The sequence below is a fragment of the Apteryx mantelli genome, chromosome 18, assembly GCF_036417845.1.
Source record: "Apteryx mantelli isolate bAptMan1 chromosome 18, bAptMan1.hap1, whole genome shotgun sequence".
Lineage (NCBI taxonomy): Eukaryota > Metazoa > Chordata > Aves > Apterygiformes > Apterygidae > Apteryx > Apteryx mantelli.
In genome coordinates, this window is record NC_089995.1 from 19,529,338 (window position 1) to 19,550,292 (window position 20,955).

At 55.5% G+C, this 20,955-nt stretch overlaps 4 protein-coding genes across 6 annotated transcripts; 2 read left to right on the forward strand and 2 right to left on the reverse strand.

Annotated features, from left to right (window-relative positions):
• Positions 1-926: 926 nt before the first annotated feature.
• On the reverse strand, positions 927-10,889 carry LOC106497586 (protein starmaker-like). Of its 2 annotated transcripts, none has more exons than XM_067307563.1 (5): positions 10,491-10,889; positions 6,570-6,643; positions 5,047-5,327; positions 2,633-2,743; positions 927-1,856 (listed from the first exon to the last, which is right to left on the reverse strand). In XM_067307563.1, exons 3-5 carry the CDS (start codon positions 5,117-5,119, stop codon positions 1,138-1,140), a joined length of 903 nt encoding a protein of 300 aa, XP_067163664.1. In that variant the 5' UTR covers positions 5,120-5,327; positions 6,570-6,643; positions 10,491-10,889; the 3' UTR covers positions 927-1,137. The 2 variants fall into 2 exon arrangements, with proteins under 2 accessions (XP_067163664.1, XP_067163663.1); XM_067307562.1 differs by having other exon boundaries at positions 2,633-2,746.
• Positions 10,890-12,045: 1,156 nt separating this feature from the next.
• On the forward strand, positions 12,046-17,391 carry DNTTIP1 (deoxynucleotidyltransferase terminal interacting protein 1). 2 transcript variants are annotated; one of them, XM_067307623.1, is made up of 13 exons: positions 12,046-12,162; positions 12,234-12,304; positions 12,887-12,983; positions 13,192-13,290; positions 13,990-14,058; positions 14,520-14,576; positions 14,810-14,871; positions 15,226-15,271; positions 15,747-15,805; positions 16,003-16,063; positions 16,464-16,535; positions 16,984-17,039; positions 17,176-17,391. In XM_067307623.1, the coding sequence occupies exons 1-13, from the start codon at positions 12,076-12,078 to the stop codon at positions 17,318-17,320; spliced, it is 981 nt and encodes a 326-aa protein (XP_067163724.1). In that variant the 5' UTR covers positions 12,046-12,075; the 3' UTR covers positions 17,321-17,391. The 2 variants fall into 2 exon arrangements, with proteins under 2 accessions (XP_067163724.1, XP_067163725.1); XM_067307624.1 differs by lacking the exon at positions 16,464-16,535.
• Positions 17,392-17,667: 276 nt separating this feature from the next.
• Positions 17,668-19,169, forward strand: UBE2C (ubiquitin conjugating enzyme E2 C). Its single transcript, XM_067307625.1, has 6 exons — positions 17,668-17,960; positions 18,099-18,126; positions 18,191-18,277; positions 18,384-18,588; positions 18,723-18,782; positions 18,947-19,169. The coding sequence occupies exons 1-6, from the start codon at positions 17,860-17,862 to the stop codon at positions 19,003-19,005; spliced, it is 540 nt and encodes a 179-aa protein (XP_067163726.1). The 5' UTR covers positions 17,668-17,859; the 3' UTR covers positions 19,006-19,169.
• A 55-nt stretch (positions 19,170-19,224) lies between these two features.
• On the reverse strand, positions 19,225-20,729 carry LOC136993609 (regulator of G-protein signaling 9-binding protein-like). Its single transcript, XM_067307626.1, has 2 exons — positions 20,355-20,729; positions 19,225-19,828 (listed from the first exon to the last, which is right to left on the reverse strand). Exons 1-2 carry the CDS (start codon positions 20,527-20,529, stop codon positions 19,359-19,361), a joined length of 645 nt encoding a protein of 214 aa, XP_067163727.1. The 5' UTR covers positions 20,530-20,729; the 3' UTR covers positions 19,225-19,358.
• Between the last annotated feature and the right edge of the window lie 226 nt (positions 20,730-20,955).

The window sequence follows — 20,955 nt, forward strand, 5'->3', positions numbered from 1 at the left end:
GGTGCTGAAGTATCTGGGGCATCTCTATTTTTGCCTGGATGCAGCCAGGAATTATTTATGTGATGCCGCGTGCTCGGAGCTGGCGCACAGCTGGAACCTGCATCCCCTGCCCTGCACAGACCCTGCAGGAACTGGGGTCCGGCCGTGGCTCAGCGCGCACAGCCCCAGCACCTGCAGCACCACGAAATCGGAGGGCACCCTCACGTTGCTGGGCAGGGAGGAGGGAGGTGAGGGAACTTGGTGAGTGGGGTTGGACCGTCCCCTCTCCCGGGCTGCAGGGATCGTGTCAGACCTGTCCCTGCGAATGCAGCTTCCCTTGGGAACGCCTTCCCCAGGGCAGGGCAGCGCTGAGCCCTTCCCGCCGCTCCGATGAAGGGGCGCCCGCCTGATGCGGCGCAGGCCTCCGTCCCCCAACACCGGACCCTGCCGTCAGCACGTCGCAGGGCTGCAAGCGCAGACTGAGGGGCACAGGAGCCCCCGCAGAGAGCCCCAGCAGAGCCTGCACAAAGCTGCCCGCTCCGGGGCTGCAGGCGGCAGCGCTCGCGCGGCTCCTGACCGAAGCCCTGCCAGGGCAGCTGGTCTCGGAGGACCCTGGGCAGGCTTCGACCACGTAGCCACTCACGCTGGGGAGCTGCGGGGAGCGGTGGGACGCAGGGCCCCACAGGAAGGCTTTTGCCAGCATAGAGATGCTCTGCTGGTACTAGGCGTGACTGGTCCAGGGTGTCCGTGTGTCTCTCGCTTCACGCCCACGTGTGCCAGGGTCACATCACCGTGCGAAGGGCCATGGGCTCAGATCCTGCAGAGCCCACGCTGGCCAGGAGCAAGCAGGGGTGCTCCTGGTGTCCGCAGGGCATGGCTGGGACAACCCCAGGAAGACCTGGCCACGCCAGGCACCATGAGAAGGGACAGCTTGCACTCCAAGCGAATGGCGCAACGGGGGATTTATTAGGAAAGAGAGAAGGTCCTGCCCAAAATCACTTTGGTGCCTGGGACCAGCCCTGGCAGAGTGAGGCAGAGGGTGGAGGCAGAGGGGGGAGGCCAAGGGCAGCTGTCCCACACCACCAGCCTGCCCCACATGCCCAGCTGCCGCAGGCTTTCCTCGCCCCACACGCTCCTTGCACAGCCCATGGCCACTGGTCACCAGACACCATCACCGCCATTGCCGTCACCATCGTCGCCACCATCACCACCATCGTCATCATCACCACCGTTGTCACCACCGTCGTCGTCATCGTCATCACCATCATCATCCCCGTAGTGGTAGTTGTCGTTATCATCATTGTCATAGTCATAGGTGTTGTGTTTGTTTTTCTCCTCCTCCTCCTCCTCATCATCATCATCATCATCACGACCATCATCATCATCAGCATCGTCATCCTCTCCACTGTCACCCTGGTCGGACTCTGACTTCTCTCCTGACACAGGCTTCTCCCCAGCCTCCGGCTTCCCCTCAGATGCCAGCTCTTCCCCAGTCTCTGGCTTCCCCCCAGCCTCCAGCTTCCCCTCGGATGCCGGCTCTTCCCCAGTCTCTGGCTTCCCCCCAGTCTCTGGCTTCTCAACCAGTGCGGGTTTCTTCCCTGGTGTGGGCTTCACCCCAGACACCGGTTTCTCCCCTGTCGCAGGTGTCACAGAAGCCACTGGCTTTTCCCCAGATGGGTGCTTCTCTTTAGACACCGGATGTTCACCTGACTCCGGCTTCTTGGCTGGGGTGACTGTGCTGGACTCGGGGCTTGAAACAGAGCTGGGTTTTTCCCTTGACGAAGGGCTTTCCCCTGGCAAAGCGCTTCCTGGCATCTCTTCCTGTGGTTGTCTCTCTGCACCACCAGCAGGGGCAGGAGAGGTTGCTCCTGGGATCCCTGAAACGGGAAGAGAAAACAGGAGCGTCGGAGCCCCCACGCGCCCCCAGCTTGCGGTGGCTCCCGGCAGGCACGGCCTCCTCCCCGCAGCAGGCTGTGGGCGCAGGGCTGCCTGCCTGTTCCCGAGGCAGAGGCAGGCGCCAGACACACTGCTGACCCCCTTCTCTTCCAGCCCGTTCCGCACCCTGCAGAAACGCAGTGGCTGAAGCGACTGGCACCTGTCCTCTGCCCAGAGGTGGGCAGAGTTATTGCAGTGCTGCTGTTTACTGCCTAACTGCTGACCTCTCTGTCCTTCTTGCTGAAGGCAGTCAAAGAGACGAGCTCTGCTCACCTGGCTGTTTCGCGGGAAGGGCTCTGCCCCTGCACAGCCTGCGTTAGCACTCTGACGGGCAGCCCTGCTGCTCCCAGGAGCTGCTGTCTCTCAGTGCCCTACAGCACGGTACAGCACTCCTTAGACGTGCAAAGCCCACAGTAATTTGCCCCTTGATGAACCAAGCTTTTGAACTTGGTATTTTAACACTGCGACTGGTGCAATGAGGGCAGAACAATTTCCCACACTTACAGTAGCTGAGTTTGCTACAGAGCAGTGCATGTGCATTCTCTCCTATGGGCTTTTCCTGGTGGATTTTCCGGCCTAGGTCTATCCCACTGCTGCTGTACAGCCCAGGGATGAAAGAGTCCACCTGGGGCCAAGTCAATGTCTATATGGGAAGGCGTCTCCCAGCAGATGCATCTCAGGGTGGTGAATGAATTCTGGTATCAAAAGGGGGCCTTACCGCCAGCAGCAACAGGTCTGCAGACGAGACTTCCCTGGGAGCTGCTGCACACGTGCCCCGGCGGACAGTCCTTGTCATCTCTGCACCTGAGCAAACACTTGCACGTGACTCCTGCTGTATTGGGGGAAGCCTGGGGTTAGAGAAGGCACAGCGCAAAGAGCCCGAAGGACCAGACCCTCTGCCAGAGCGGAGGTCTGGGGGCGCAGCACCCACCACTGCCACTAAACCCTCTGCCTGGGCCTGCAGAGAGGCGCTCCCCCCACCACCCACAGCCACGAGCCCAGCAAACACCCTGCGCCGGGGGGGAGCGGTTTGGGGCTGGCAAGTGTCCCGAGCAGCCGGGAGCCGCACGCGGTTGCTCCCAGCGAGCTGCCCTCCAGTCTGGCCCGCGAGAGGAGGTGGCGTCGAGAGCAGGGAGAGCCCTGGGAGCTCTGCAACGACCTGCAGCCCGTGTCCTCCCCCACGACCCACCAGCCTCCCACCTCCACCGCTCTCCGCCAGCAGCAATCGCCCTCTCCTGCCAGTCAGTCCCACAGCATCTGATGACTCCCCTCCCACAGGCAAAAAGCCTTCTGAGCCCAAATTAAAGACATAGAATTGCCAAAGTTTTTCAAAACTTGGACAAAAAAAGTCAAGAAAATCTGTCTTTCTTTTTTTCCTGGGAGGCTTTTGGGAGTGGGTGGAGGAAATAAGTGAAAACTGAAATATTGAATGCAGTAACTTTTTAGCAAAAATTTTTTTTACTTACCTTTAAGAGTAAGAAATACACTATGTATTATTTAACCAGGACATAAATATATTGTTAAGTATATTTATGAAATAAGTATATATGCTTTCTTGTTAGGCAGTAACAAGTAAACACATTGAGAAACAGAGCTGCACTGCACAGTGCATTCCTGAGGTATATTGCTTGCCTCTTGGTATCTCTAAAACAGGGAACGGTATTCAGAAGTTAGAAATAGAAGGCATCAACATTATTGACTTGCTGACAAAAGGAGGGTCACATTGTCAGGCTTAAAATCAGCTTATAAACTAAGACCAAAAGAAACTCAAGTTTCTAGAGAAGAAAATTTAGAAAATCATCATGATATTTCTAGGCACTTTTTCATTAGAATGCAATAACCCCAGCATGGAATTACAGAGCAACAGCAAATCGGACTCATATTGTACAGGAACTGTTATTGCCTAGTAGTTTAATTTTCAAAATAAAATTGCCTAACCTGAAACAATTACAGAAGCATTCTGAAAGAAGTGAACCAGTAATATTTTAAACACTGCTCTAAAAATCATTTCACTGTTCATTTTGAAAGAATGCAATCTTCATTTCTACGAGAGTTTGCAATTTTTCCTGAGAAAAAACAGGGGAAGGGAAAATAATTTTTCTTTGAGAGTTTCCTTTCTTTCAGACCTGCACTTCTCTAGTTTGGCTGTGTGTTTTCAAAGAGGTCATTAGGGAGTGCAGCTAGGAAATCTGTCATGAAACAAAGAGGGCAGGAGACAGCTGCAAGCACAGATGACAAACGTAAGGCTGAGCTGTGGTCGGTGTCCAAGGTACACAAATGCGGTCGAGGCACCAGAGTTTAACCTGCTGGAGTTCAGGCTTTAACAATCTGCGTATTTTCATCTGCCCAGAGCAACCCAGCCCTCACAAAGCCTGCAGACACCCTCACGTCGGTACCTGCTCCTCAGGCTGGAAGTTGCTCTGTCCAGCCAGGACTGTCCTTCTCTAGCACTTCCTGCTCAGACAGAACATCATTTCTTGCCCAGCCTCTGTTTTGGTTCTATCCACAGCAGTCCTGGGCTCTGACAAGGGAGATGTTTCCACCGGTCTCTGCCCCGGTCACTAATTGGACTAACGGCCCACCTCCCAAGCATCTCTATGCCTGTATTTTTGGTACCACTGCAGTCTCTGTGCCTTGCTCCTTAGTCTAGATGCTCCCCACACTCACCTGCAGACACAGACAGGAGCTCTGCCTCAAGAGAAAGAAGTCTCAGGGAAAAGAAACCTCCTGACACCATGCAATACCAGAAACCTACTCTGTCCCATCAGTTGCAAGGGCCAGTGAGAAAACCAGGCTCACGTTATTGCCATGCTCAGGGCAAGAGAAACCCTGGTCATAGTGGATGGCACCAGAAAAAAATTACTTCAAAAGGAAATTAAACAATGTAAAAAAAATTTTGTGGCTGGAACAAAGATGACATTCTTTATGGCATTTGCTTGATTTATAATATTTTGCAGAACTCAAAGAACATAAAATTAAACAAGGGCTAAAACTCACAAGGGTCACAACCTTTCACAGATATCTTTCATAAATATAAGAATTAAAACAGATACTTAAACACACATCACTGAAAATACAAAAAATACTCTAAAATCTACAAAGGGTGAGTGTTTCAAACATGCCAACACTTGCCTTTTGTGGGTGCAGCCTGCAGTTCTGCCCATAGGACGAGGAGCCCCAGCAGGAAGATGCTTCTTGACTTCATATTGCAGGTGTGAGTTGCCGGGGCTGAGCCAGGCGGCAATTTAAAGTTCCTCCCAGGTAGACGTGGTTCAGAAATGGGAGGAAGCAGCTCACAGGTGACTTGTAAGAACCTCCCACATCTTATTGCAATTCTGTTCTCCAGAGAGCCACTCCAGCTATCTTTCTCCACCCACAATGAAGATATGAGCAGGATCCAGAGCTGTTACACACTGCCATGGAAGACAAAATTAAGAATTAGAAGGGGGAAACTAAAAAGCCTGAATGTACAAAGGAAGACAGTAACTTCCAAAATCTTTACCACTGCTCTTCTATGGGAATCCCCACTGACTTGCACTTGCACAAGGCTGTGACTGATCCCCCCTGTACTCTAACACCCAGAAGCATTCTGGTGACAAAGAATTTTTCTCAAGGCCCAACACAGAGGACTCTGCCAGTGTCTCCGTGAGACACGGGGCTGAAAAAGGCAAACCTCCCATGCATATCATCCAAACTGTGCTCTCTTCCTCCCAGTCATTTTGGTCAGTTCCTCACCCAAGAGTTCATAATCCTTTATAAGTCATTTGTAATGTCAGAAGAGTGGGTGTATTTTCCTAATTTCTAGAAAGCATTTTTGAAAGTATGTGAAATAACACACTTTCAGGGTAATTGCTTTATTGAGATTTGCAAAGAAAGTGGAAGCTACACTGTAGGAAAGAAAAAGTGCTAACCCAGAGACAAACTAATTTAGAATGGTATCTTCCTCTTCTATCTCACTGCCTTAGCACTTCAATGTGCACGGACCTTGCATCATCAGTTTGGTAAATTGTTATACTTTAAAAAACAGGAATAACAAATGTTTCTGGGCAGACAAATGACTTCTCATACTGCAGCATGACCAGCTTCATACCACTTTCATCTTAAAACTGAGGAAGAGTGGGGTGTGAATCACTTGCACAGATGGAAAAACTTGATGCATTTTTTTTAAGACTAGAGCTCTCAACTGAGACATTCTGGAAGATGGGGCATCTTCTGAAAGAACATACAGCAGCAGCCCCATCACTGCTCGGAAAGCAGATGCTTCAGGAAGTTGTGGGAACTTTGATTAATAGCAGTAATTATCTGTATTGCAGTAAGGTGCACTGGGCTGCTAGGCTAGATTCTGCCCAGACACAAAAGTTAGTCCTTGCCCTCACAATATAAGCAAAACCAAGACACATCGAATAGAAATTTCAAACAGTGGGAGGCAAGGGGGAAGAAAGAGGCATTGAGAACAGGTAGAGTTGTTACATAAAGTTGCTTTGGGTGTGGTTTGAAGGTTTCATGTCTCTCAAAGGTTTTTGATTCATTTGAACTCTAATCCAACTTACAGTGCTACAAGTTCAAGCTGCAAATACAGCCATCTTTGGTCCCTGAAAAAAAATTCCATGTCATTTCCCACTTCCTGTCTTTTGGAAAGATATCAGCCAACTTACATCATCTTCACACATCCTCCTTAGAAGTTTTGCCTCATCCTTTCCCTTCTCTGTTCCTTCACACCAACCACCACCTGAAAAAAAAGCCATTAAAGCATGCAGTTAGCTCTTAAATTATAACTTCAGCCTTAACGGTCATCTCAGCTGGCTGCGTCATCTTTAAAATTGAGGTGCACATATTTGCAGATGAAATTTGTATTCATCCAGGCAGTATTGCTGGCTAATTCCCCTCTTCCAAATGTAAATTCCCTTTGTTCCTAATGCTACTGTTTCAAATATAAGCTGCTATTTGCAAATCTTTGCAGGTCCAGTATTCAAATCCTCTTTTGAAAAACTGGCTCTTCATCCAATATTTCTTTTGTTGGTTCCATTCCTTACGAGTATGTTCCAGTTTTTTCAATTTTACTAATGGAAACTGCCAGGTTTTGGACTGAGTTCAAAGTCTCAGCAAATGAACTTGGTCCTCCCTCCCCATGTGGTCCTTCTCTTTTATGCTCTCCCTGAATCCAATGTTACTACAGTGCAACACAAAGAGAGGGTCTGTGCACACATACAGGAAAGTAGAAAGCATTCAGTGTAACCATTCACCCAACCCAACTAGAGATACACCTTAAGGTGCCCTCAGATCAGGTTTTTGCAAACTGCTTTCCCTCTGAAATTGCAGCCCTGACTCCCATCTCTACTCATACTTCTGACAGTTACGCTGAGACTATTGGGCATAAACTGCAGGGTTTACAGTGTTCATGCATGAGCACCCAACTAGTTCACAAACGAGCACCAAATTAGTTCACGCATGAGCACCCAGGCGTGTCACGCATGAGTACCCACACAGTTTGGGCATGAGCGCCTAATTATTGCACACATAAGCGGCCAACTAGCACATGCATGAGCCCTTTATCAGTTTACTCATGAGCCCTGTTTTGGGCATAAATCACAGGGTTTAGCTAGCAGGGGGCTGAAGTGGTGCCTGTGTGGGAGGAGGCCGTGAACTGCTGCGTACCTGTCACAGTCAGGCCCAGCCAGCTCTGAAACCAGTGTGAGCAACCCATCGTGTGCCAAAACAGCAGCCCGTCAGAGGACCCTGCTGAGATATATTGAAAAAACCTCCCTGCGAGGGGAGGAGACACATGAGGAAAGATGTACAGAGACGCACGGAGAGATGCCAGAGGAGACACATGGAGGGAGAGATGGCTGAGGAGATGTATGGCTGGAGACACTCGTGGAAGAAAGCACTTCATGACAACGGATGCGCCCCTGAGGGACTGCAGCTGTGGGTGACCCACACCAGAGCAGCAACAAGAGGCATGGAGGAGCAGGAGACGGAAGCTATTACACACACAGCCCTAACCTCCTGCACTGCCCATTGCCTCACCAAAGGAACTGCAATGGACTGTTTTGCCCACGGCAAAAACAAGGCAATTTGAGCCCAAGACAGAGATTCACCAGACTAAGAACAATGCTGAGGAACCCTTTCACCAGGCTGAATGCCAATAGACCCAGGAGAACAACAGGCACAGGAATCGCTTCCCCTTTGCAACAGGTGGAATCAGAGTTCATACTGCTTCCTTGCTCTGAATCCAGCAGAAGGGTTTGCTGAGTTGAAATGACTGGATGCACAGTGGAACACTCTGGGAGGGTAAAAGTCATAGGGTTTTAAGGATGAAATCTCACTGAAGGCAAAGAGAGCATTGTAATCGCACTAGAGCCTTCAAATCACAGATCCAAATTGCCTGCCTTCACTGGAGACTCACATTGAAAGTAAACAAAAAATTAATTGTACTGACACATTTACTTCCCCTTTTCTCGGCATCTGATTTCAGGGTAAAAACTTGTTTAATATATTTGAGAGAGCAGGTTAAATAGTACCTTCAATTGTGTGAGTATCGACCCATTTAAATTAAGTTACTCTCAAGTCACACTGGAGGGCTAGTCAGAATTTGATTTTGCAGATTTCCCTTCCCTGTTTAATTATTTTTTCTTGAATTATCTACGGGTCAAACAATCAGTATTACAGGAGGTCTTAATGACAGGTCTGGCCAGGACACAGCAGCACCAGGCAAGAATAGATCAGACTTGCTGAATCCAGAGACAAATGAAGTTTAAATCTGCAACTGTGGGATGAGTGAAATTAACTCTTTGAGCTTGACATTATTCTACAATTGTAAACAAGCGTGTGCCACTTTACATGAAAACTAAAAAGACAAAGTTCCTGCTTCAAAAAGCTTGCCATCAAAATCATGTAAAAGGCAATGAAAGGGATATGGGCTCAGAAGTGGGAAGATGCCTGGCCTATGTGCTGAAAAACCTGCATGGGAAGAAGGCTCATTGCAAGAAATATGTTTTAAGTACAGGTTTACTCTACTCTTCCTGGCTGTGACTTAATTCTGATGCTATTTCTAAGTGAACCACCTGTATCTGTTGAACTTCCGGTATTCCACACCTTACAACTCCATGGCTTAATCTGAGAGCCAGATGCTTATCATGGGTTATTGTTGTTAATCACTGTTGAACAGAACACCCCACCGAGCTAATTGTGCCATCCTGCTGGTTTATGCAACATCAACTCCGCTTCCACTCATCCAGTGAATGAGCTAAAATAACCAGGCTGCACCAGGGCAGCAGAACACCCATCTATTATCAACATCCTTGCCTACATCCATGCTACTGGGGCGCCCGTTAGCTCTTGCATCAGTAGAGTGCTCGATAAGGGACCTCTAAGAATAGCCTGGCTGCTGCAGGGAACTGGAATTTATCTACTGAAAATCAATCCTTGAAAATCCATAAGCACCCTTCTCAGAAATAGGGATAATTATCCTAGTTTCGTGGACAAATTACAGCACAGTCACAGTTTTGCTTCCTAAAGTCCCTCCTCAATTTTCAGACAAATAGATTATTTCTTGTGCAGCCTCCTGGCAACTAGAATTCACTGATTTCTAACTCAGATATATCTGGATATAACTGGCAAAGGAGGTGACATCTATCTCAGTCCTATACTGATAGGACTGTCTTCCAAACACTCTAGATGATAGATATTACAGGGGTTAAAAATGATAACTACACAATTATTTCCATTATTATTTAACCACAGATTCCAATCTATTTCCTTTCTACCTCAAAAGTGACAGTTCACAAAAGCACAGGGTGAAAATCAACAAGTGTGAGCAGCTGTGACTCACTGATACGACCTTATCAACAACAGGGCTCCTTTTAACCACCAAAAGAGGACTCTCCACAAAGGAGACTAAAAGCACTGCTTTTGATGTGTACTGCCATGCAGCTCAAACACTCAGCCACGGGCTTTTCATCTTTGAGAACAATGCTACCGTTTTGGCACATGTTTACATTTTAGTAGATCATAATCTTAGTTAAAATTCAGGGAATTAATGAAATAGAAGTTTTTTACAAGCATGTTTCTCTACTGAAACAAACATCCTGGAAAGATTAAATCTACAGGTCTTGTTCCATCTATATGGACTTGGATTTTATAGAGTAAGATTGTACCTTCACCCATGATACACAACAGTGGAAGACCACTTCAGCTCAGACAGCCAATGCAGGCAGTCATGGCTGACTATAGACACAAGGGAAGAGTAAATTGTAACTCGAGTGTGTTGCATCTTTGCTTCTCTGGAGCATGAGAATGGAAGGGAATGGAGACTACAGTAAGCTGTGAATAGTAATGACTGAGCTCAGTGTCACAAGCAGGGGCCTGGGAAGTTCAGCAAAGTAATTTCATGCTACTGGTTCTGGATATTTACCAAAAATTTCACTGTTTTATTTAAACCGCTACATTTTTGTGCTGGAAGAGAGCAAAAGCTCAGTGTTCCAGATATCTGATGCTTCCATTTTTTGACAAGTCCTCTTGTAAAGTTCTTATGATATTTAGCTTATGATGTTTCACTTTTGGTTCTGTTACCTCACCTGATACTTCAAGGAGGATCTCTGCCTGCTGATTGACATATCCAACTCTGGCCCATATGGAGCAGTGATATGCACCAGAGTCCTCTGGCTTGCCCTCAGGAATGACCAGTGATTTGCTGTGTATACATTAGGACCATTCCTTGGGTCTCTGAATGCAAAATGGTCTCGTTTTCCCCTCTCCACATCAGCCCAATTTCATGACTTTCATTGATTACCTGCAGTGCAACAGAATTCCCATTAGGTCAGAGGGTGAACAGAGAAGAACGGTAAACAACATTGTCAAAAATATGAGGGCAAGATGTTCTGATTCCCATTTTACACCTGCCACTGTTTACATGATCATGATTCTAGACTTTGTAACTGATAAAGCTGACATGTTAAATAAGATTAAGAAACACTTTTACATTATCTGGTATTTATATACTTTTTTGAGAGGAACTATGCATACCAAAGGTGAAATTTAAAATACACCATGAGGAAAACATAATCCAGCAAGCACAGAGGGAAATAAGCGTGGATGTCTTAAATTTACAACTGCAATTTCAATCTACTTCCATGCTCTTACATTATTTACAGATGCTTTGCTGCTACCTCCTACGCGAGGCGATACAAATACCGTGCAGCTCTGCACAGCTACTGCGAGCACCCGCTCCGTGGGGAGAGACACAGAGTTTAACACTTTGACCCAAAGCTGATGGCAAACAGGAAACGGCAAGCACGTTTATGATTCCTGTTAATTCCCCCACGCCAAACCACACGCGAGCTGGCAGGAAGGAGGCCGCCGCTCTGCTCGTGCACACCTTCCCGCATCGGAAACGCTCCCCACACTGACACTGCAGCCCCACACCCCCGCCCCCTCGCCCACAGGAACGCACTCCCCACGCGCGCCTCGCACCCCATCCTCTGCACCCCCCACCTACCCACCGTCAGCACACACCCCCAAAAACACACACCCACATACTCACCATCTGCACACCCCCAAATACACACACACATACCCACCCATCACCCCCACACCACACCCTCAACATACCCCCATCACCCCCCACCCCCAGCTGACACCCCTTACCCAACACACCCGCCCACACACCCCCACACCTCCAGGTGACACACCTATACCCCAAACACCCACATACCCCCACACCCCACACCCCCCCACACACACACCCGCACCCCGACATGCCCCCCCACACCCCCAAGTGACACACCCATACCCCAAACACCCACATACCCCCCCACCCCATAGACGCACCCCTACATGCCCCCCACATACCCCCACGCCGCTCCACAGCCCCGCAGGGCCCCGGCCTGCTCAGGGCTCCTCCGCCCCGCCGAGGGGGGGCCCCTGCCCCCTGCCCCTGACCCCGCTCCTGACCCCTGTCCCCTGCCCCGGCCAGGCCAGGCCAGGCCAGGCCAGGCCAGGTCCGGCCGCCGTTGCCATGGCAGCCGGCAGCTTCCGGCGCGCGTCGCCGGGCGTCGCGTTGCGATGACGCCGGCGCGCGGCGGCCGCTTCCGGGTGCGAGGGCGGCGGGCCGGGGCCGGGGCCGGGGCCGGGGCCGGGGCGGGGAGCGGGGCCGCGGCCGCCATGGGCGCCGCCCGCGACGCGGAGCAGCAGCCGGGCCCGCCGGGCGAGGAGGGCCCGGGCGGCGCGGAGGAGCAGCTGGTCAGCACGGTGAGGCGGGGGGCCGGGCGGGGGCCGGGCCGGCGGGGCCGGGCCGGGGCTGACGCGCCTCTTCCCCGCAGAGCCCCTGGAACATCATGATCAAGCACCGGCAGGTGCAGCGGCGCGGCCGCCGCTCCCAGATGACCACCAGGTAACGGCGCCGGGCCGGGCCGGAGGGGGGGGGACGGGGGACTGGGCCGGACTGGGCTGGGGGAGGCAGGGGACTGGGATGGACTGGGCTGGAGGCAGCACTGGGCCGAACCGGGGGGGCCAGGATGGACTTGAGGAAGGGGAGGACTCGGTCGGAATGGGCTGGGGGGACTGGGCTGGGGGTGGTGGAACCAGGCAGGTCTGGACTGGAAGGGGGTACCAAGCCAGATTGGTTTGGGCAGGGGTGGGAACCAGGCCTGATTGGGCTGGAGTGGGGGAACCAGGCTGCACTGCACCGAGGGGGGGACGGGCCAGACTGGACTGACCGAACGGAGATGGACCAGGGAGGGAAGGGGTTCTGGGCGGAGCAGTGAACCCAACCGGACCTGATACTGATGGAGGTGGGGGGGAGACTGGGCCACATAGACCTGGAGGATCAAGTGGAGAGACTGGGGCAGTGGGAGGACTGGACTGGGCCAGACTGGGAGGGGGCAACCAGACTGGACTGGAGGAGAGGGTTAGGGTTAGACCAGACTGGTGGAGGAGGGTCTCCGTGCCACCCACCTGATTGCTCCACCTTCAGCTTCACAGACCCAGTCGTGTCCATGGACCTGCTGCGAGCTGTCCTGCAGCCCAGCATCAATGAGGAAATTCGGGGTGTCTTCAACAAGTACATGAAGGTGAGAGCTGAGGAGACAGGGCTTCGCACCGCTGCGGGCTGTGCTGGAGGAGCTTGGCTCCTGGGTGGCTGTGTGAGGCTGTCATGCCTGTCCCATGCCAGCCTGGTCGTTGCCGTGTGAGTGCAGTGTGAAAGCTGTGCACCATGTGTTTGCCCCGACATTGCCTTGCTGGTCAGGCTCTAACCATTTCCTGTGGCTTCTTCACCAGTTTTTCCAGAAAGCAGCAATCAATGTGCGTGATAATGTTGGGGAGGAGGTGGACCCGGAGCAGCTCATCCAGGAGACGTGTCAGAGTTGCCTAGAACAGGTGGGCACCATGGCGAAGGGCTCTGCACGCCCAGGGCAGCCTGCTATGTCCAGGGGTGGCGGTCTACTACCTGCTTGGCTGGCCGCGCAGAGCAGCCCAGGGTAGGACATGTTCCTCCTCACGGCCTTGCAGAGTAGCCAGAGGAGGGCGTCCACAGTCCTTCCACGGTTACTGTGCTTGACTTCTTTTTCCATGCCAAAAAGGAAAGTAGGCAGTGCTGCGTAGCCCTTGATGCTCTGCTGCTTTGCACTGCTGCTCTTTCCATGCTTGTTACACACAGCTGAAAACAGGGAGCTTCCACAGTAACTCTAGTTCCCTGGTACCCACCATAGGGTCCTCCAATGAGGCTGTGATCTTTTTCTTTCAGATCTTACTTTTGTCGCAGTCATCCTGACTTTATCATGTTCTTGCATCTCACTCTCTGTGAACAGCACTGTACTTCAGAACCACTCTGATCAGAGCTGATACAGGGCTTTTGGCCAGATACACTTGAATCTCTGGGGTCTGCAGTGACCAGCCCTTGTGGTCTACGGGGCATTTGAGTCATTAGCTATGGCCTTTAAAGTTTACATGGCCTGGGGCTCTCTCTCCAGTGCAAGTGCCTTTGCACACACAAGTCCCTTTCATAGGAAAAGGCAGGGGTGGCTGACAGTCCCTCTCTGGACCCAGAATCAGATAACCTTTCTTCTCTTCCTGCAGGCCAAGCTGCTTTTCTCTGATGGCAAAAAGGTGATCCCCAGGTTGCCCCATGAGCAGGCAGTACCAAAGGTAAAAGTTGTTATTGTTTCCACAGTCCTAAATGACTTTTAAGAGCTGGGAGAAGTAAGAGGAGAAGGGTTTTGAGTTGCTTTGTTCTCTGCCTGTTCCTTATCTGTTGCATTACAGAAACAACCCATAAGCAGGTGGTGCAGTGTTGTCCTTTAAAAGCTGCAGGGTAAATCTCTGTCCCTGATATCTTGTTGTCCATCAGTTGCTCTAATGAGGAGGTAGAACTGGGAGATGTTAGGCTAGGAGAAAGGGGGTACCTACAGAGCAACAGAAGTCCCATGCACCGTCGCTGCTTATTGCAGCTAAGTGCTTCACACCAAGATGGGTTGGCTTCAGCATTCTCTGTGCACTTGTGCTCTGCCTTGAGTGCAGCAGATAAGAGAGTAGCTGGCAGGGAGGGTGGGGGCTCTTACTAGACAGGAAGAAGGGCTGCTGTTCACCTCCTGCCCTTCCTTTGCCAGCGTGCCCGACAGATGGATGAGGAGTTGAATCGGCGAGGAAGCCCTGTTCCCAAAAAGGTAGGGTTTTCCACACAAACGCTTCTGTGTCGTGGGAAGTCTGTTCCTCATCCTTCCCACAATATAAGTGCATGCAAATGCAGATGCAGCTTTTGTGATGCCTTAGAAGCCCTTGCTCTTGAGCTACCCAGCATTTTGCTCATGACAAAAAGAGCAATTTTCCCAGCAGGGGATAACCAAAAGAGTTCCCTCAGCCTACACAAATGAGTAACTCAAGGATTTCTTCCTTGCAGAGAAAGGGACGGCCTCCAGGACAGAGCCTAGCAAATGATCGTGGGGTCTCAGGCATGGCTGCGTGAGTATGGGTTCTGAGTTAGAGCCTGCATTTGGGGAGGATGGGGAATGAGACTGGCTGATGCAGCGAGTGTAGAAGACCTTCTAGGAAGCAAGGCCCGAAGGGGCAAAAGGGTCCAGATGGGCTATTCAGGGTGAGCAGTATGAGACACAGGTAGTGGTGGGGTCTTGGCAGATGGAGAGAGGAGAATGTGCAGCAAGAATGAGGGTCTGGACACCGGAGAGAAATAGAATGTGTGAATGAAAATGGAGCTGGGGGCGTGGAGCTCAGCTCCCTGCTGCTAGGTGCTTGCAGTGTCATTCTGTGGGTTGGTCCCTCTGGGATCCATTCTTATTTCATTTTCCTTCCCCTCAGGTGGAAGCTCAAAGTCTCTGAGCCCGTGAGAAGGGATGGACCAAAGGTATTGGTTGGCCAACACTGCTGGGCTCGCCCTCTCCTCCCCTTTGCTTCCGTCAGCAGAGCCCTACCTGCTGTGGGAACGGAGGACAGTTCTAAGCTGTGCTCTGCCCTGATGGGCCTCTGCGTTGCAAAGAAAGAAGCAAGAAGAGGAGTGAAGTGCCTGGAAGTCTATGCTTGTCTCCTCCAGACACTATAGCCTGTAGCTCTGTGGTGTGGTACCAGCTGTTCAGGAGACTTAGGGCAAGCAGTAGTAGCCAGGAGGATCCCACGAGTGCTATGTGCCAAGGAAACAGCTTAGAGCAGCCCAGGGTGATGTAATTTCCCTCCTCTTGGAAATCCAGAGGTTTGCGGCTAGCTACCTCCCTCCCAGGCCAGGGGGCGGTTCTGAGGTTTCCCATCAGAGATCTGAGGCTCATGGAGCATTGGTTGGCACCAGCTTCATTTCTAATGTTGCCCCTTTTCCAATTGCTCTGTAGTGGGATCCATCCCGACTGACTGAAACCACAACCTTTGTGCTGGGATCTCGAGCAAACAAGTAAGGAATGGCCCTGTTGATGGAGGGTGGTGTCTCCAAGGCAGGAGCCCATAAGACTCCTCCCATCACTTCACTTCTCTGCCTCGGAAGCAGTAGGAAGGGCACGGGCTTGGGGAGGAGAGGAGAGGAGGTGTCCCTGTACCACTCAGCACCCCTTCTGCACAGGTTTAACACCACCCCTCGTGTTCCTGTTTCAGAGCTCTCGGGATGGGAGGAACAAGAGGGCGACTCTACATCAAACATCCCCACCTCTTTAAGGTCAGATACCACAGCAGGATGCTTCCTCCTTTGGGGTTTGCTCAGAAACAGTTTGCGACGGGAATCGGGAATGTATGCTTTGGCTCACTTGTTTTCTTCCTCTCCCACACCCTTGTTTGTTGTCTTAGAACCCATAGAGTCTGGCTAGCACACTGAAACATAAGTTAACGGCCTAGTGCAGCCTCTGAAGTAGTGTTTTTGCCTGGAGCCAGGGTTTTACTCTGAAGTAAAAGCAGGCAGAGCCGAGCACTCCCTCCTGGGAGATAAAGATCGGCAGCATCTGGGGGGTCATGCAATTGCAGTGGAGCACTAGAATGGAGTTCAGTGTCCAAATACAGGGGTGGTCAGAGCAAAAGGTCTGTTGCCTGTGTTCAGCTAGGTCCTTGCTGCTTTATTGCAGTACGCAGCTGATCCGCAAGATAAGCACTGGCTGGCAGAGCAGCAGCACATGAGGGCCACTGGGGGCAAGATGGTGAGTACGTCCAGGCTTGCGCCTGCCGCAGCCTGAGAGAGAACTGTACAGAAACCCACTTCAGGATTAAAATGGGCGGATGAGCAATAAACCAGGGCATGTGCAGCAAAACCAGTGTGTTGTGGGGAAGGTGAGTTTGTGCAGGAGGCCAGGCAGAGCACAGCGAGGCAGTTATTAATGGGTGCTTGGGGCACCTTGGCCAAGGAGATTCTGTTTTGCTGCTCCTCTGGGATTCGGGCACATGTGAGAGAGTAGGGCAGAACCAGAAGGTACCGAAAGCTGCTCTTGGGAGCAGGTCTGCAGGCTGGCCGGGTTTAGCAGGGCCAGCGGGAAGGGGGTTGTGAGGCTTCCACCACTGTGCCAGGCAGGCATCTCATTTCTGAGCAGAAGCAGTGTATCCAAAGCTCGTGCGTGCGAAACCTGAAGCATCTTGCCCCTTGTGCTGCAGGCATATCTCCTCATTGAAGAGGATATTCGGGATTTGGCTGCCAGTGATGATTACAGGTGAGGCTAGAAGCCAAGATGTCCTGTGTGCTGTAACCTTCTCCCCTTTTGTGAAAACGGCCCAGAACTGGGGGTTACCCTGCCCTTCCGAGAGCCGCAGGGGTCCCCGCTCAGCACCCGCCTCTGCCCTCCGCAGGGACTCCGTTGACCTGAAGCTGGAGGAGCTGAAGCCCTTCATCCCGCCCGTGTGGATGACGGAGAAGATGCAGAAGTACATGGAGACGCTTCGCAACGGAGGGGACCCTGTGCCGCTGCCTCCAGAGGGGCCCCCCGAGCCCTGAGGCCTGCCCTGCCCAGTGGCCCCGGCGCCACCCCCGCGCCGGCCCTTGCAATAAAGCTGCTTCGCACCCGCCTCCGCTGCCTCCTCGCCGGGGGGGGGGCGGGGAAGAGAAGGGGCGGCCTGGCCCTTTAAGGAGTCCGCCGGGACTTCCCCGCGCTGCGGGATTGCGTCACGGCTGAGCCGCCAATAGGGAAACAGCCGGGGCGTTGCCTTCCGGCCAATCCGCAGCCGGGCGCTGTTTCCAAGGCAGCCGCATCCCTGGCGAGCGGCGATTGGCCGGCTCGAAGGGAGCGCGCCGCCGATTGGCGGAGGGGCCGCAGGTTTGAAACATTCAAACGGGGGCGCGGGAGCGGCGGGGGCGAGCGGCCGCCGCGGCGGGAGCGGAGCCGGGAACAGCGACAGCGCCGGGGGCAGCGGGGCCCGGAGCCGAGCCGGGGGCAGCGCCGGGCGCAGCAGGACGCAAGCAGCCGGGGCCGGGAACGGGCGGCTGGAGCCGGGGCGAGGGAGCGGGAGCAGCAGCCGGAGCGCAGCGGCGCCGCGATGGCCTCGCAGAACGCGGACCCCGCCGCCGTGCCCAGCGCGGCCGCCCGCAAAGGGGCCGAGGCGGGGGGCACGGCCGCCCGCGGCTCCGTGGGGAAGAGGTGAGGCGGCGCCGAGGCCGGGGCCGGGCCGGGGCGGAGCGGCGCGAGGGGGCTCGGCTCGGCCCGGCCCGGCCCGGCTCGGGGGGACTCGGCCCGGCCCGGCCCGGCCCGGCCGCCTAACGCGAGCTTCCCCCGCAGGCTGCAGCAGGAGCTGATGGCGCTGATGGTGAGTGGGGCGCGCCGGGGGGGGGCCCGGGCTGCGAGCCCCGCTGACGGCGCTGTCCCCGCAGATGTCCGGTGACAAGGGCATCTCCGCCTTCCCCGAGTCCGACAACCTCTTCAAGTGGATCGGCACCATCGACGGCGCGGCCGGCACGGTGAGCGGGCACCAGCGAGGCCGGGGCCGCCCCCACTCCCTGCCCCCCCCCCCGGCCCCCTCCCCTAACTCCTGCCCCCCGGGGCCCCCCCCGTCTCCCGCCCCAGGCCTACGAGGACCTGCGGTACAAGCTGTCGCTGGAGTTCCCCAGTGGGTACCCCTACAACGCGCCCACCGTGCGGTTCGTCACCCCCTGCTACCACCCCAACGTCGACACCCAGGGCAACATCTGCCTCGACATCCTCAAGGACAAGTGGTCGGCCCTGTACGATGTCCGCACCATCCTGCTCTCCATCCAGAGCCTGCTGGCAGGTGGGGCCGGGGGGGCTGTGGGGGGGCCGCGCGCCACTGCGGCGCTGGGCGAGGGCTGCGTCCACCGCCGGTGGGGCACAGCAGGGCCCCGGGGCGGAGGCCGCCCACCCGCTCACCCAGCGCCCTCTCCCCAGAGCCCAACATCGAGAGCCCCCTGAACACGCACGCGGCCGAGCTCTGGAAGAACCAAGCTGGTGAGTGCCAGGCTGGGGCCCCCCCTCCTGCCGGGGCCAGCAGCTGTGCGGCCCCCAGAGCCCATGCACGGGCGCTGCCTGCCCGGCCCCACGGTGCCGGCCCCACGGCGCTGCGCCCGGCCGCTCTCCCTGCCCTCAGCGCTGCGCTCTGCCTCTCTCCTCAGCCTTCAAGAAGTATTTGCGGGAAACGTACGCCAAGCAGGCCAAGGGCCAGGAAACCTGACCCCGCGTCTCCCTCCCTCCCCGCGCGGCAGCGTCTGTCCCCGCTCTCCGCTCTGTCTCTGTCCCGCCGCTCTCCGCGGCGTTCTGTATCATAGGCTGTTTTTAAATTAATTCTGCAGTCCGAGCCACGGTTAATGTATAAATAAATGCACATTTATAACTTTGTTCCGGGGGCCCTGAGGGTTGAACTGCAGCCTGGCATCCTGCCCCTGTGAACTGCCTGGTGGCTCCTTCCCACGGTGCTGCGGCCAGGATGAGGATGCAGGTTGCTCCAGCCCCGGAGCCTCGCGGCAGTGGGAGACGGAGCCGCCGCTCCTGCCGCCCTCTCTCCTGCGCCAGGAGCCCCGGGGCGGCTCACAGGACCTGGCAGCAGAGCCCGGCGCCCGGCCGCGGCCTCGCAGCGTGCCTCTGCCCCCAAGCTGCCCCGGCGCCGGCAGCCACGCTGCCCCCAGTCCGGCCCTGCTGCGCCGCCTCCACCGTCCACGGCGGGATGTTGGCTCTGCTCTCCATCTCTGCCAGCATGGCCCTCACCTGCTCGATCTCCTCCTCGGGGTGCGGGGCAGCTGGGGGCTGCTCGGGGCCACGCCGGCTGCCCCTGCGGCCCGGCCGCCCCCATTCCCGGCGCCCGCCCAGCCCAGTGCACAGCGGGGCCACTCCGGGGCCTTGCACCGCGAAGAGCTGGCGGAGGTGCTGGGCTTTGCGCAGGTCCTGCAGGAAGAGCTCCAGGGCGGAGAGGAAGAGCACCCACAGCCGCTCCAGCTCCAGGTGCTCCTCAGGGCTGGCCGGTGGGCGCCGCAGCCCCTCCACCAGCATGCTCCGCAGGCCTGCGGGACGGCACGGCGCTGAGCAGGGGTGGCCCCACGCGCAGCCCCCCTGGTCTGGCCTGGCCCGGAGGCACTGGCTGCCCCAGCGTGGGGTGCATGGCCTGGGGCAATGCACTGTCCCAGCTGCCTGGGTGTCATCCTGCCCGCACCCCTGCATGGTGCCCGTGGCCCTGGGGCAAGTGCAGTGCAGGGTGCATGCTGTCCAGGCGTGAGCGTGGTGCAGGGTGCAGGCACTGCAGGGTGCATGTGGCCCTGGGGCCAGCGTGGTGCAGGGTGCACACTGTCCAGGGGCAAGCAGGGTGCTGGGTGCAGGCACTGCACGGTGCACGCAGCACGGTGCAGGGTGCACCCAGTCCAGGGGTGAGTGTGGTGCAAGGCAGTGCAGGGTGCCTGCGGCCCTGGGGTGAGCATGCTGCAGGGTGCACGCAGCCCCGGCGGGGCCAGCAGCCTGCAGCGTGCTGCACCCCCGACACCCACCGCGGCCCCGTCCCCGGTCCCTGCACCCCGCGTGCCGGCCGGGCCTTACCGGTGCTGAGCTCGCACACCCGGGCGCTGCTGCGGCGCAGCTCCTCCCGCAGCTGGGCGCAGTCCGCGCTGCCGCCCAGCTGAAGCACCAGCTGCCGGTGCCCGGCCGTGGCCGCGCTCAGGGCAGCCATGCGCGCACCCGCTGCGCTGCACGCGCCCGCCCTCGCCGCCGCCATCCGCCGCCGCGACGCCCCGGGGCTCGGCTGCCTGGTGCCGCGGGGACGCCGCGGGCCCCAGCGTGAGTGGCGGCTGCCAGCCGCGGCTGTGCCGTGCTCCCGGCTGGCCGCGCTCCTCCCTGCAGGCGCGTGGGACGAGAGGTCCCCAGGGAGCGGCGACGGGCCGGCAGCCTGGCACCAGGCTCCTCGTGGCACCTTAACCCACGCGGCCCCAGGACGCGGCGAGGCCGGTGTGACACAGCCTCCGCCAAACTGCCAGGTCGGTCCCCCCCCGGCGGGACCCAGGGGTCCCCAGCCCGGCCCCGCGTGCTCAGCCAGGGGGTCTCCCAGGGGTTATGGCCAGTCGGGACCCCCCAGCTGAGCCAGCTCCCTGCGCCGTGGGGCCGCGCACCCTCGCCCCGCACCGGCAGCATGTGTGCCGGCAGC

What these genes read in the sequence shown, in the direction of transcription:
- LOC106497586 (XM_067307562.1), bottom strand. Translation starts at nt 5,119, where the DNA reads ATGAAGTCAAGAAGCATCTTCCTGCTGGGGCTCCTCGTCCTATGGGCA. An exon ending in GCAGGCTGCACCCACAAAAG is followed by an intron (nt 2,747 to 5,046) that starts GCAAGTGTTGGC and finishes CCCCCAATACAG; the next exon opens with CAGGAGTCACGTGCAAGTGT. An exon ending in CAGACCTGTTGCTGCTGGCG is followed by an intron (nt 1,857 to 2,632) that starts GTAAGGCCCCCT and finishes TTCCCGTTTCAG; the next exon opens with GGATCCCAGGAGCAACCTCT.
- DNTTIP1 (XM_067307623.1), top strand. Translation starts at nt 12,076, where the DNA reads ATGGGCGCCGCCCGCGACGCGGAGCAGCAGCCGGGCCCGCCGGGCGAG. An exon ending in GTCAGAGTTGCCTAGAACAG is followed by an intron (nt 13,291 to 13,989) that starts GTGGGCACCATG and finishes CTCTTCCTGCAG; the next exon opens with GCCAAGCTGCTTTTCTCTGA. An exon ending in GAAGCCCTGTTCCCAAAAAG is followed by an intron (nt 14,577 to 14,809) that starts GTAGGGTTTTCC and finishes TCTTCCTTGCAG; the next exon opens with AGAAAGGGACGGCCTCCAGG.
- UBE2C (XM_067307625.1), top strand. Translation starts at nt 17,860, where the DNA reads ATGGCCTCGCAGAACGCGGACCCCGCCGCCGTGCCCAGCGCGGCCGCC. An exon ending in CATCCAGAGCCTGCTGGCAG is followed by an intron (nt 18,589 to 18,722) that starts GTGGGGCCGGGG and finishes CCCTCTCCCCAG; the next exon opens with AGCCCAACATCGAGAGCCCC. An exon ending in GCTCTGGAAGAACCAAGCTG is followed by an intron (nt 18,783 to 18,946) that starts GTGAGTGCCAGG and finishes CTCTCTCCTCAG; the next exon opens with CCTTCAAGAAGTATTTGCGG.
- LOC136993609 (XM_067307626.1), bottom strand. Translation starts at nt 20,529, where the DNA reads ATGGCGGCGGCGAGGGCGGGCGCGTGCAGCGCAGCGGGTGCGCGCATG. An exon ending in GGTGTGCGAGCTCAGCACCG is followed by an intron (nt 19,829 to 20,354) that starts GTAAGGCCCGGC and finishes GCCGTCCCGCAG; the next exon opens with GCCTGCGGAGCATGCTGGTG.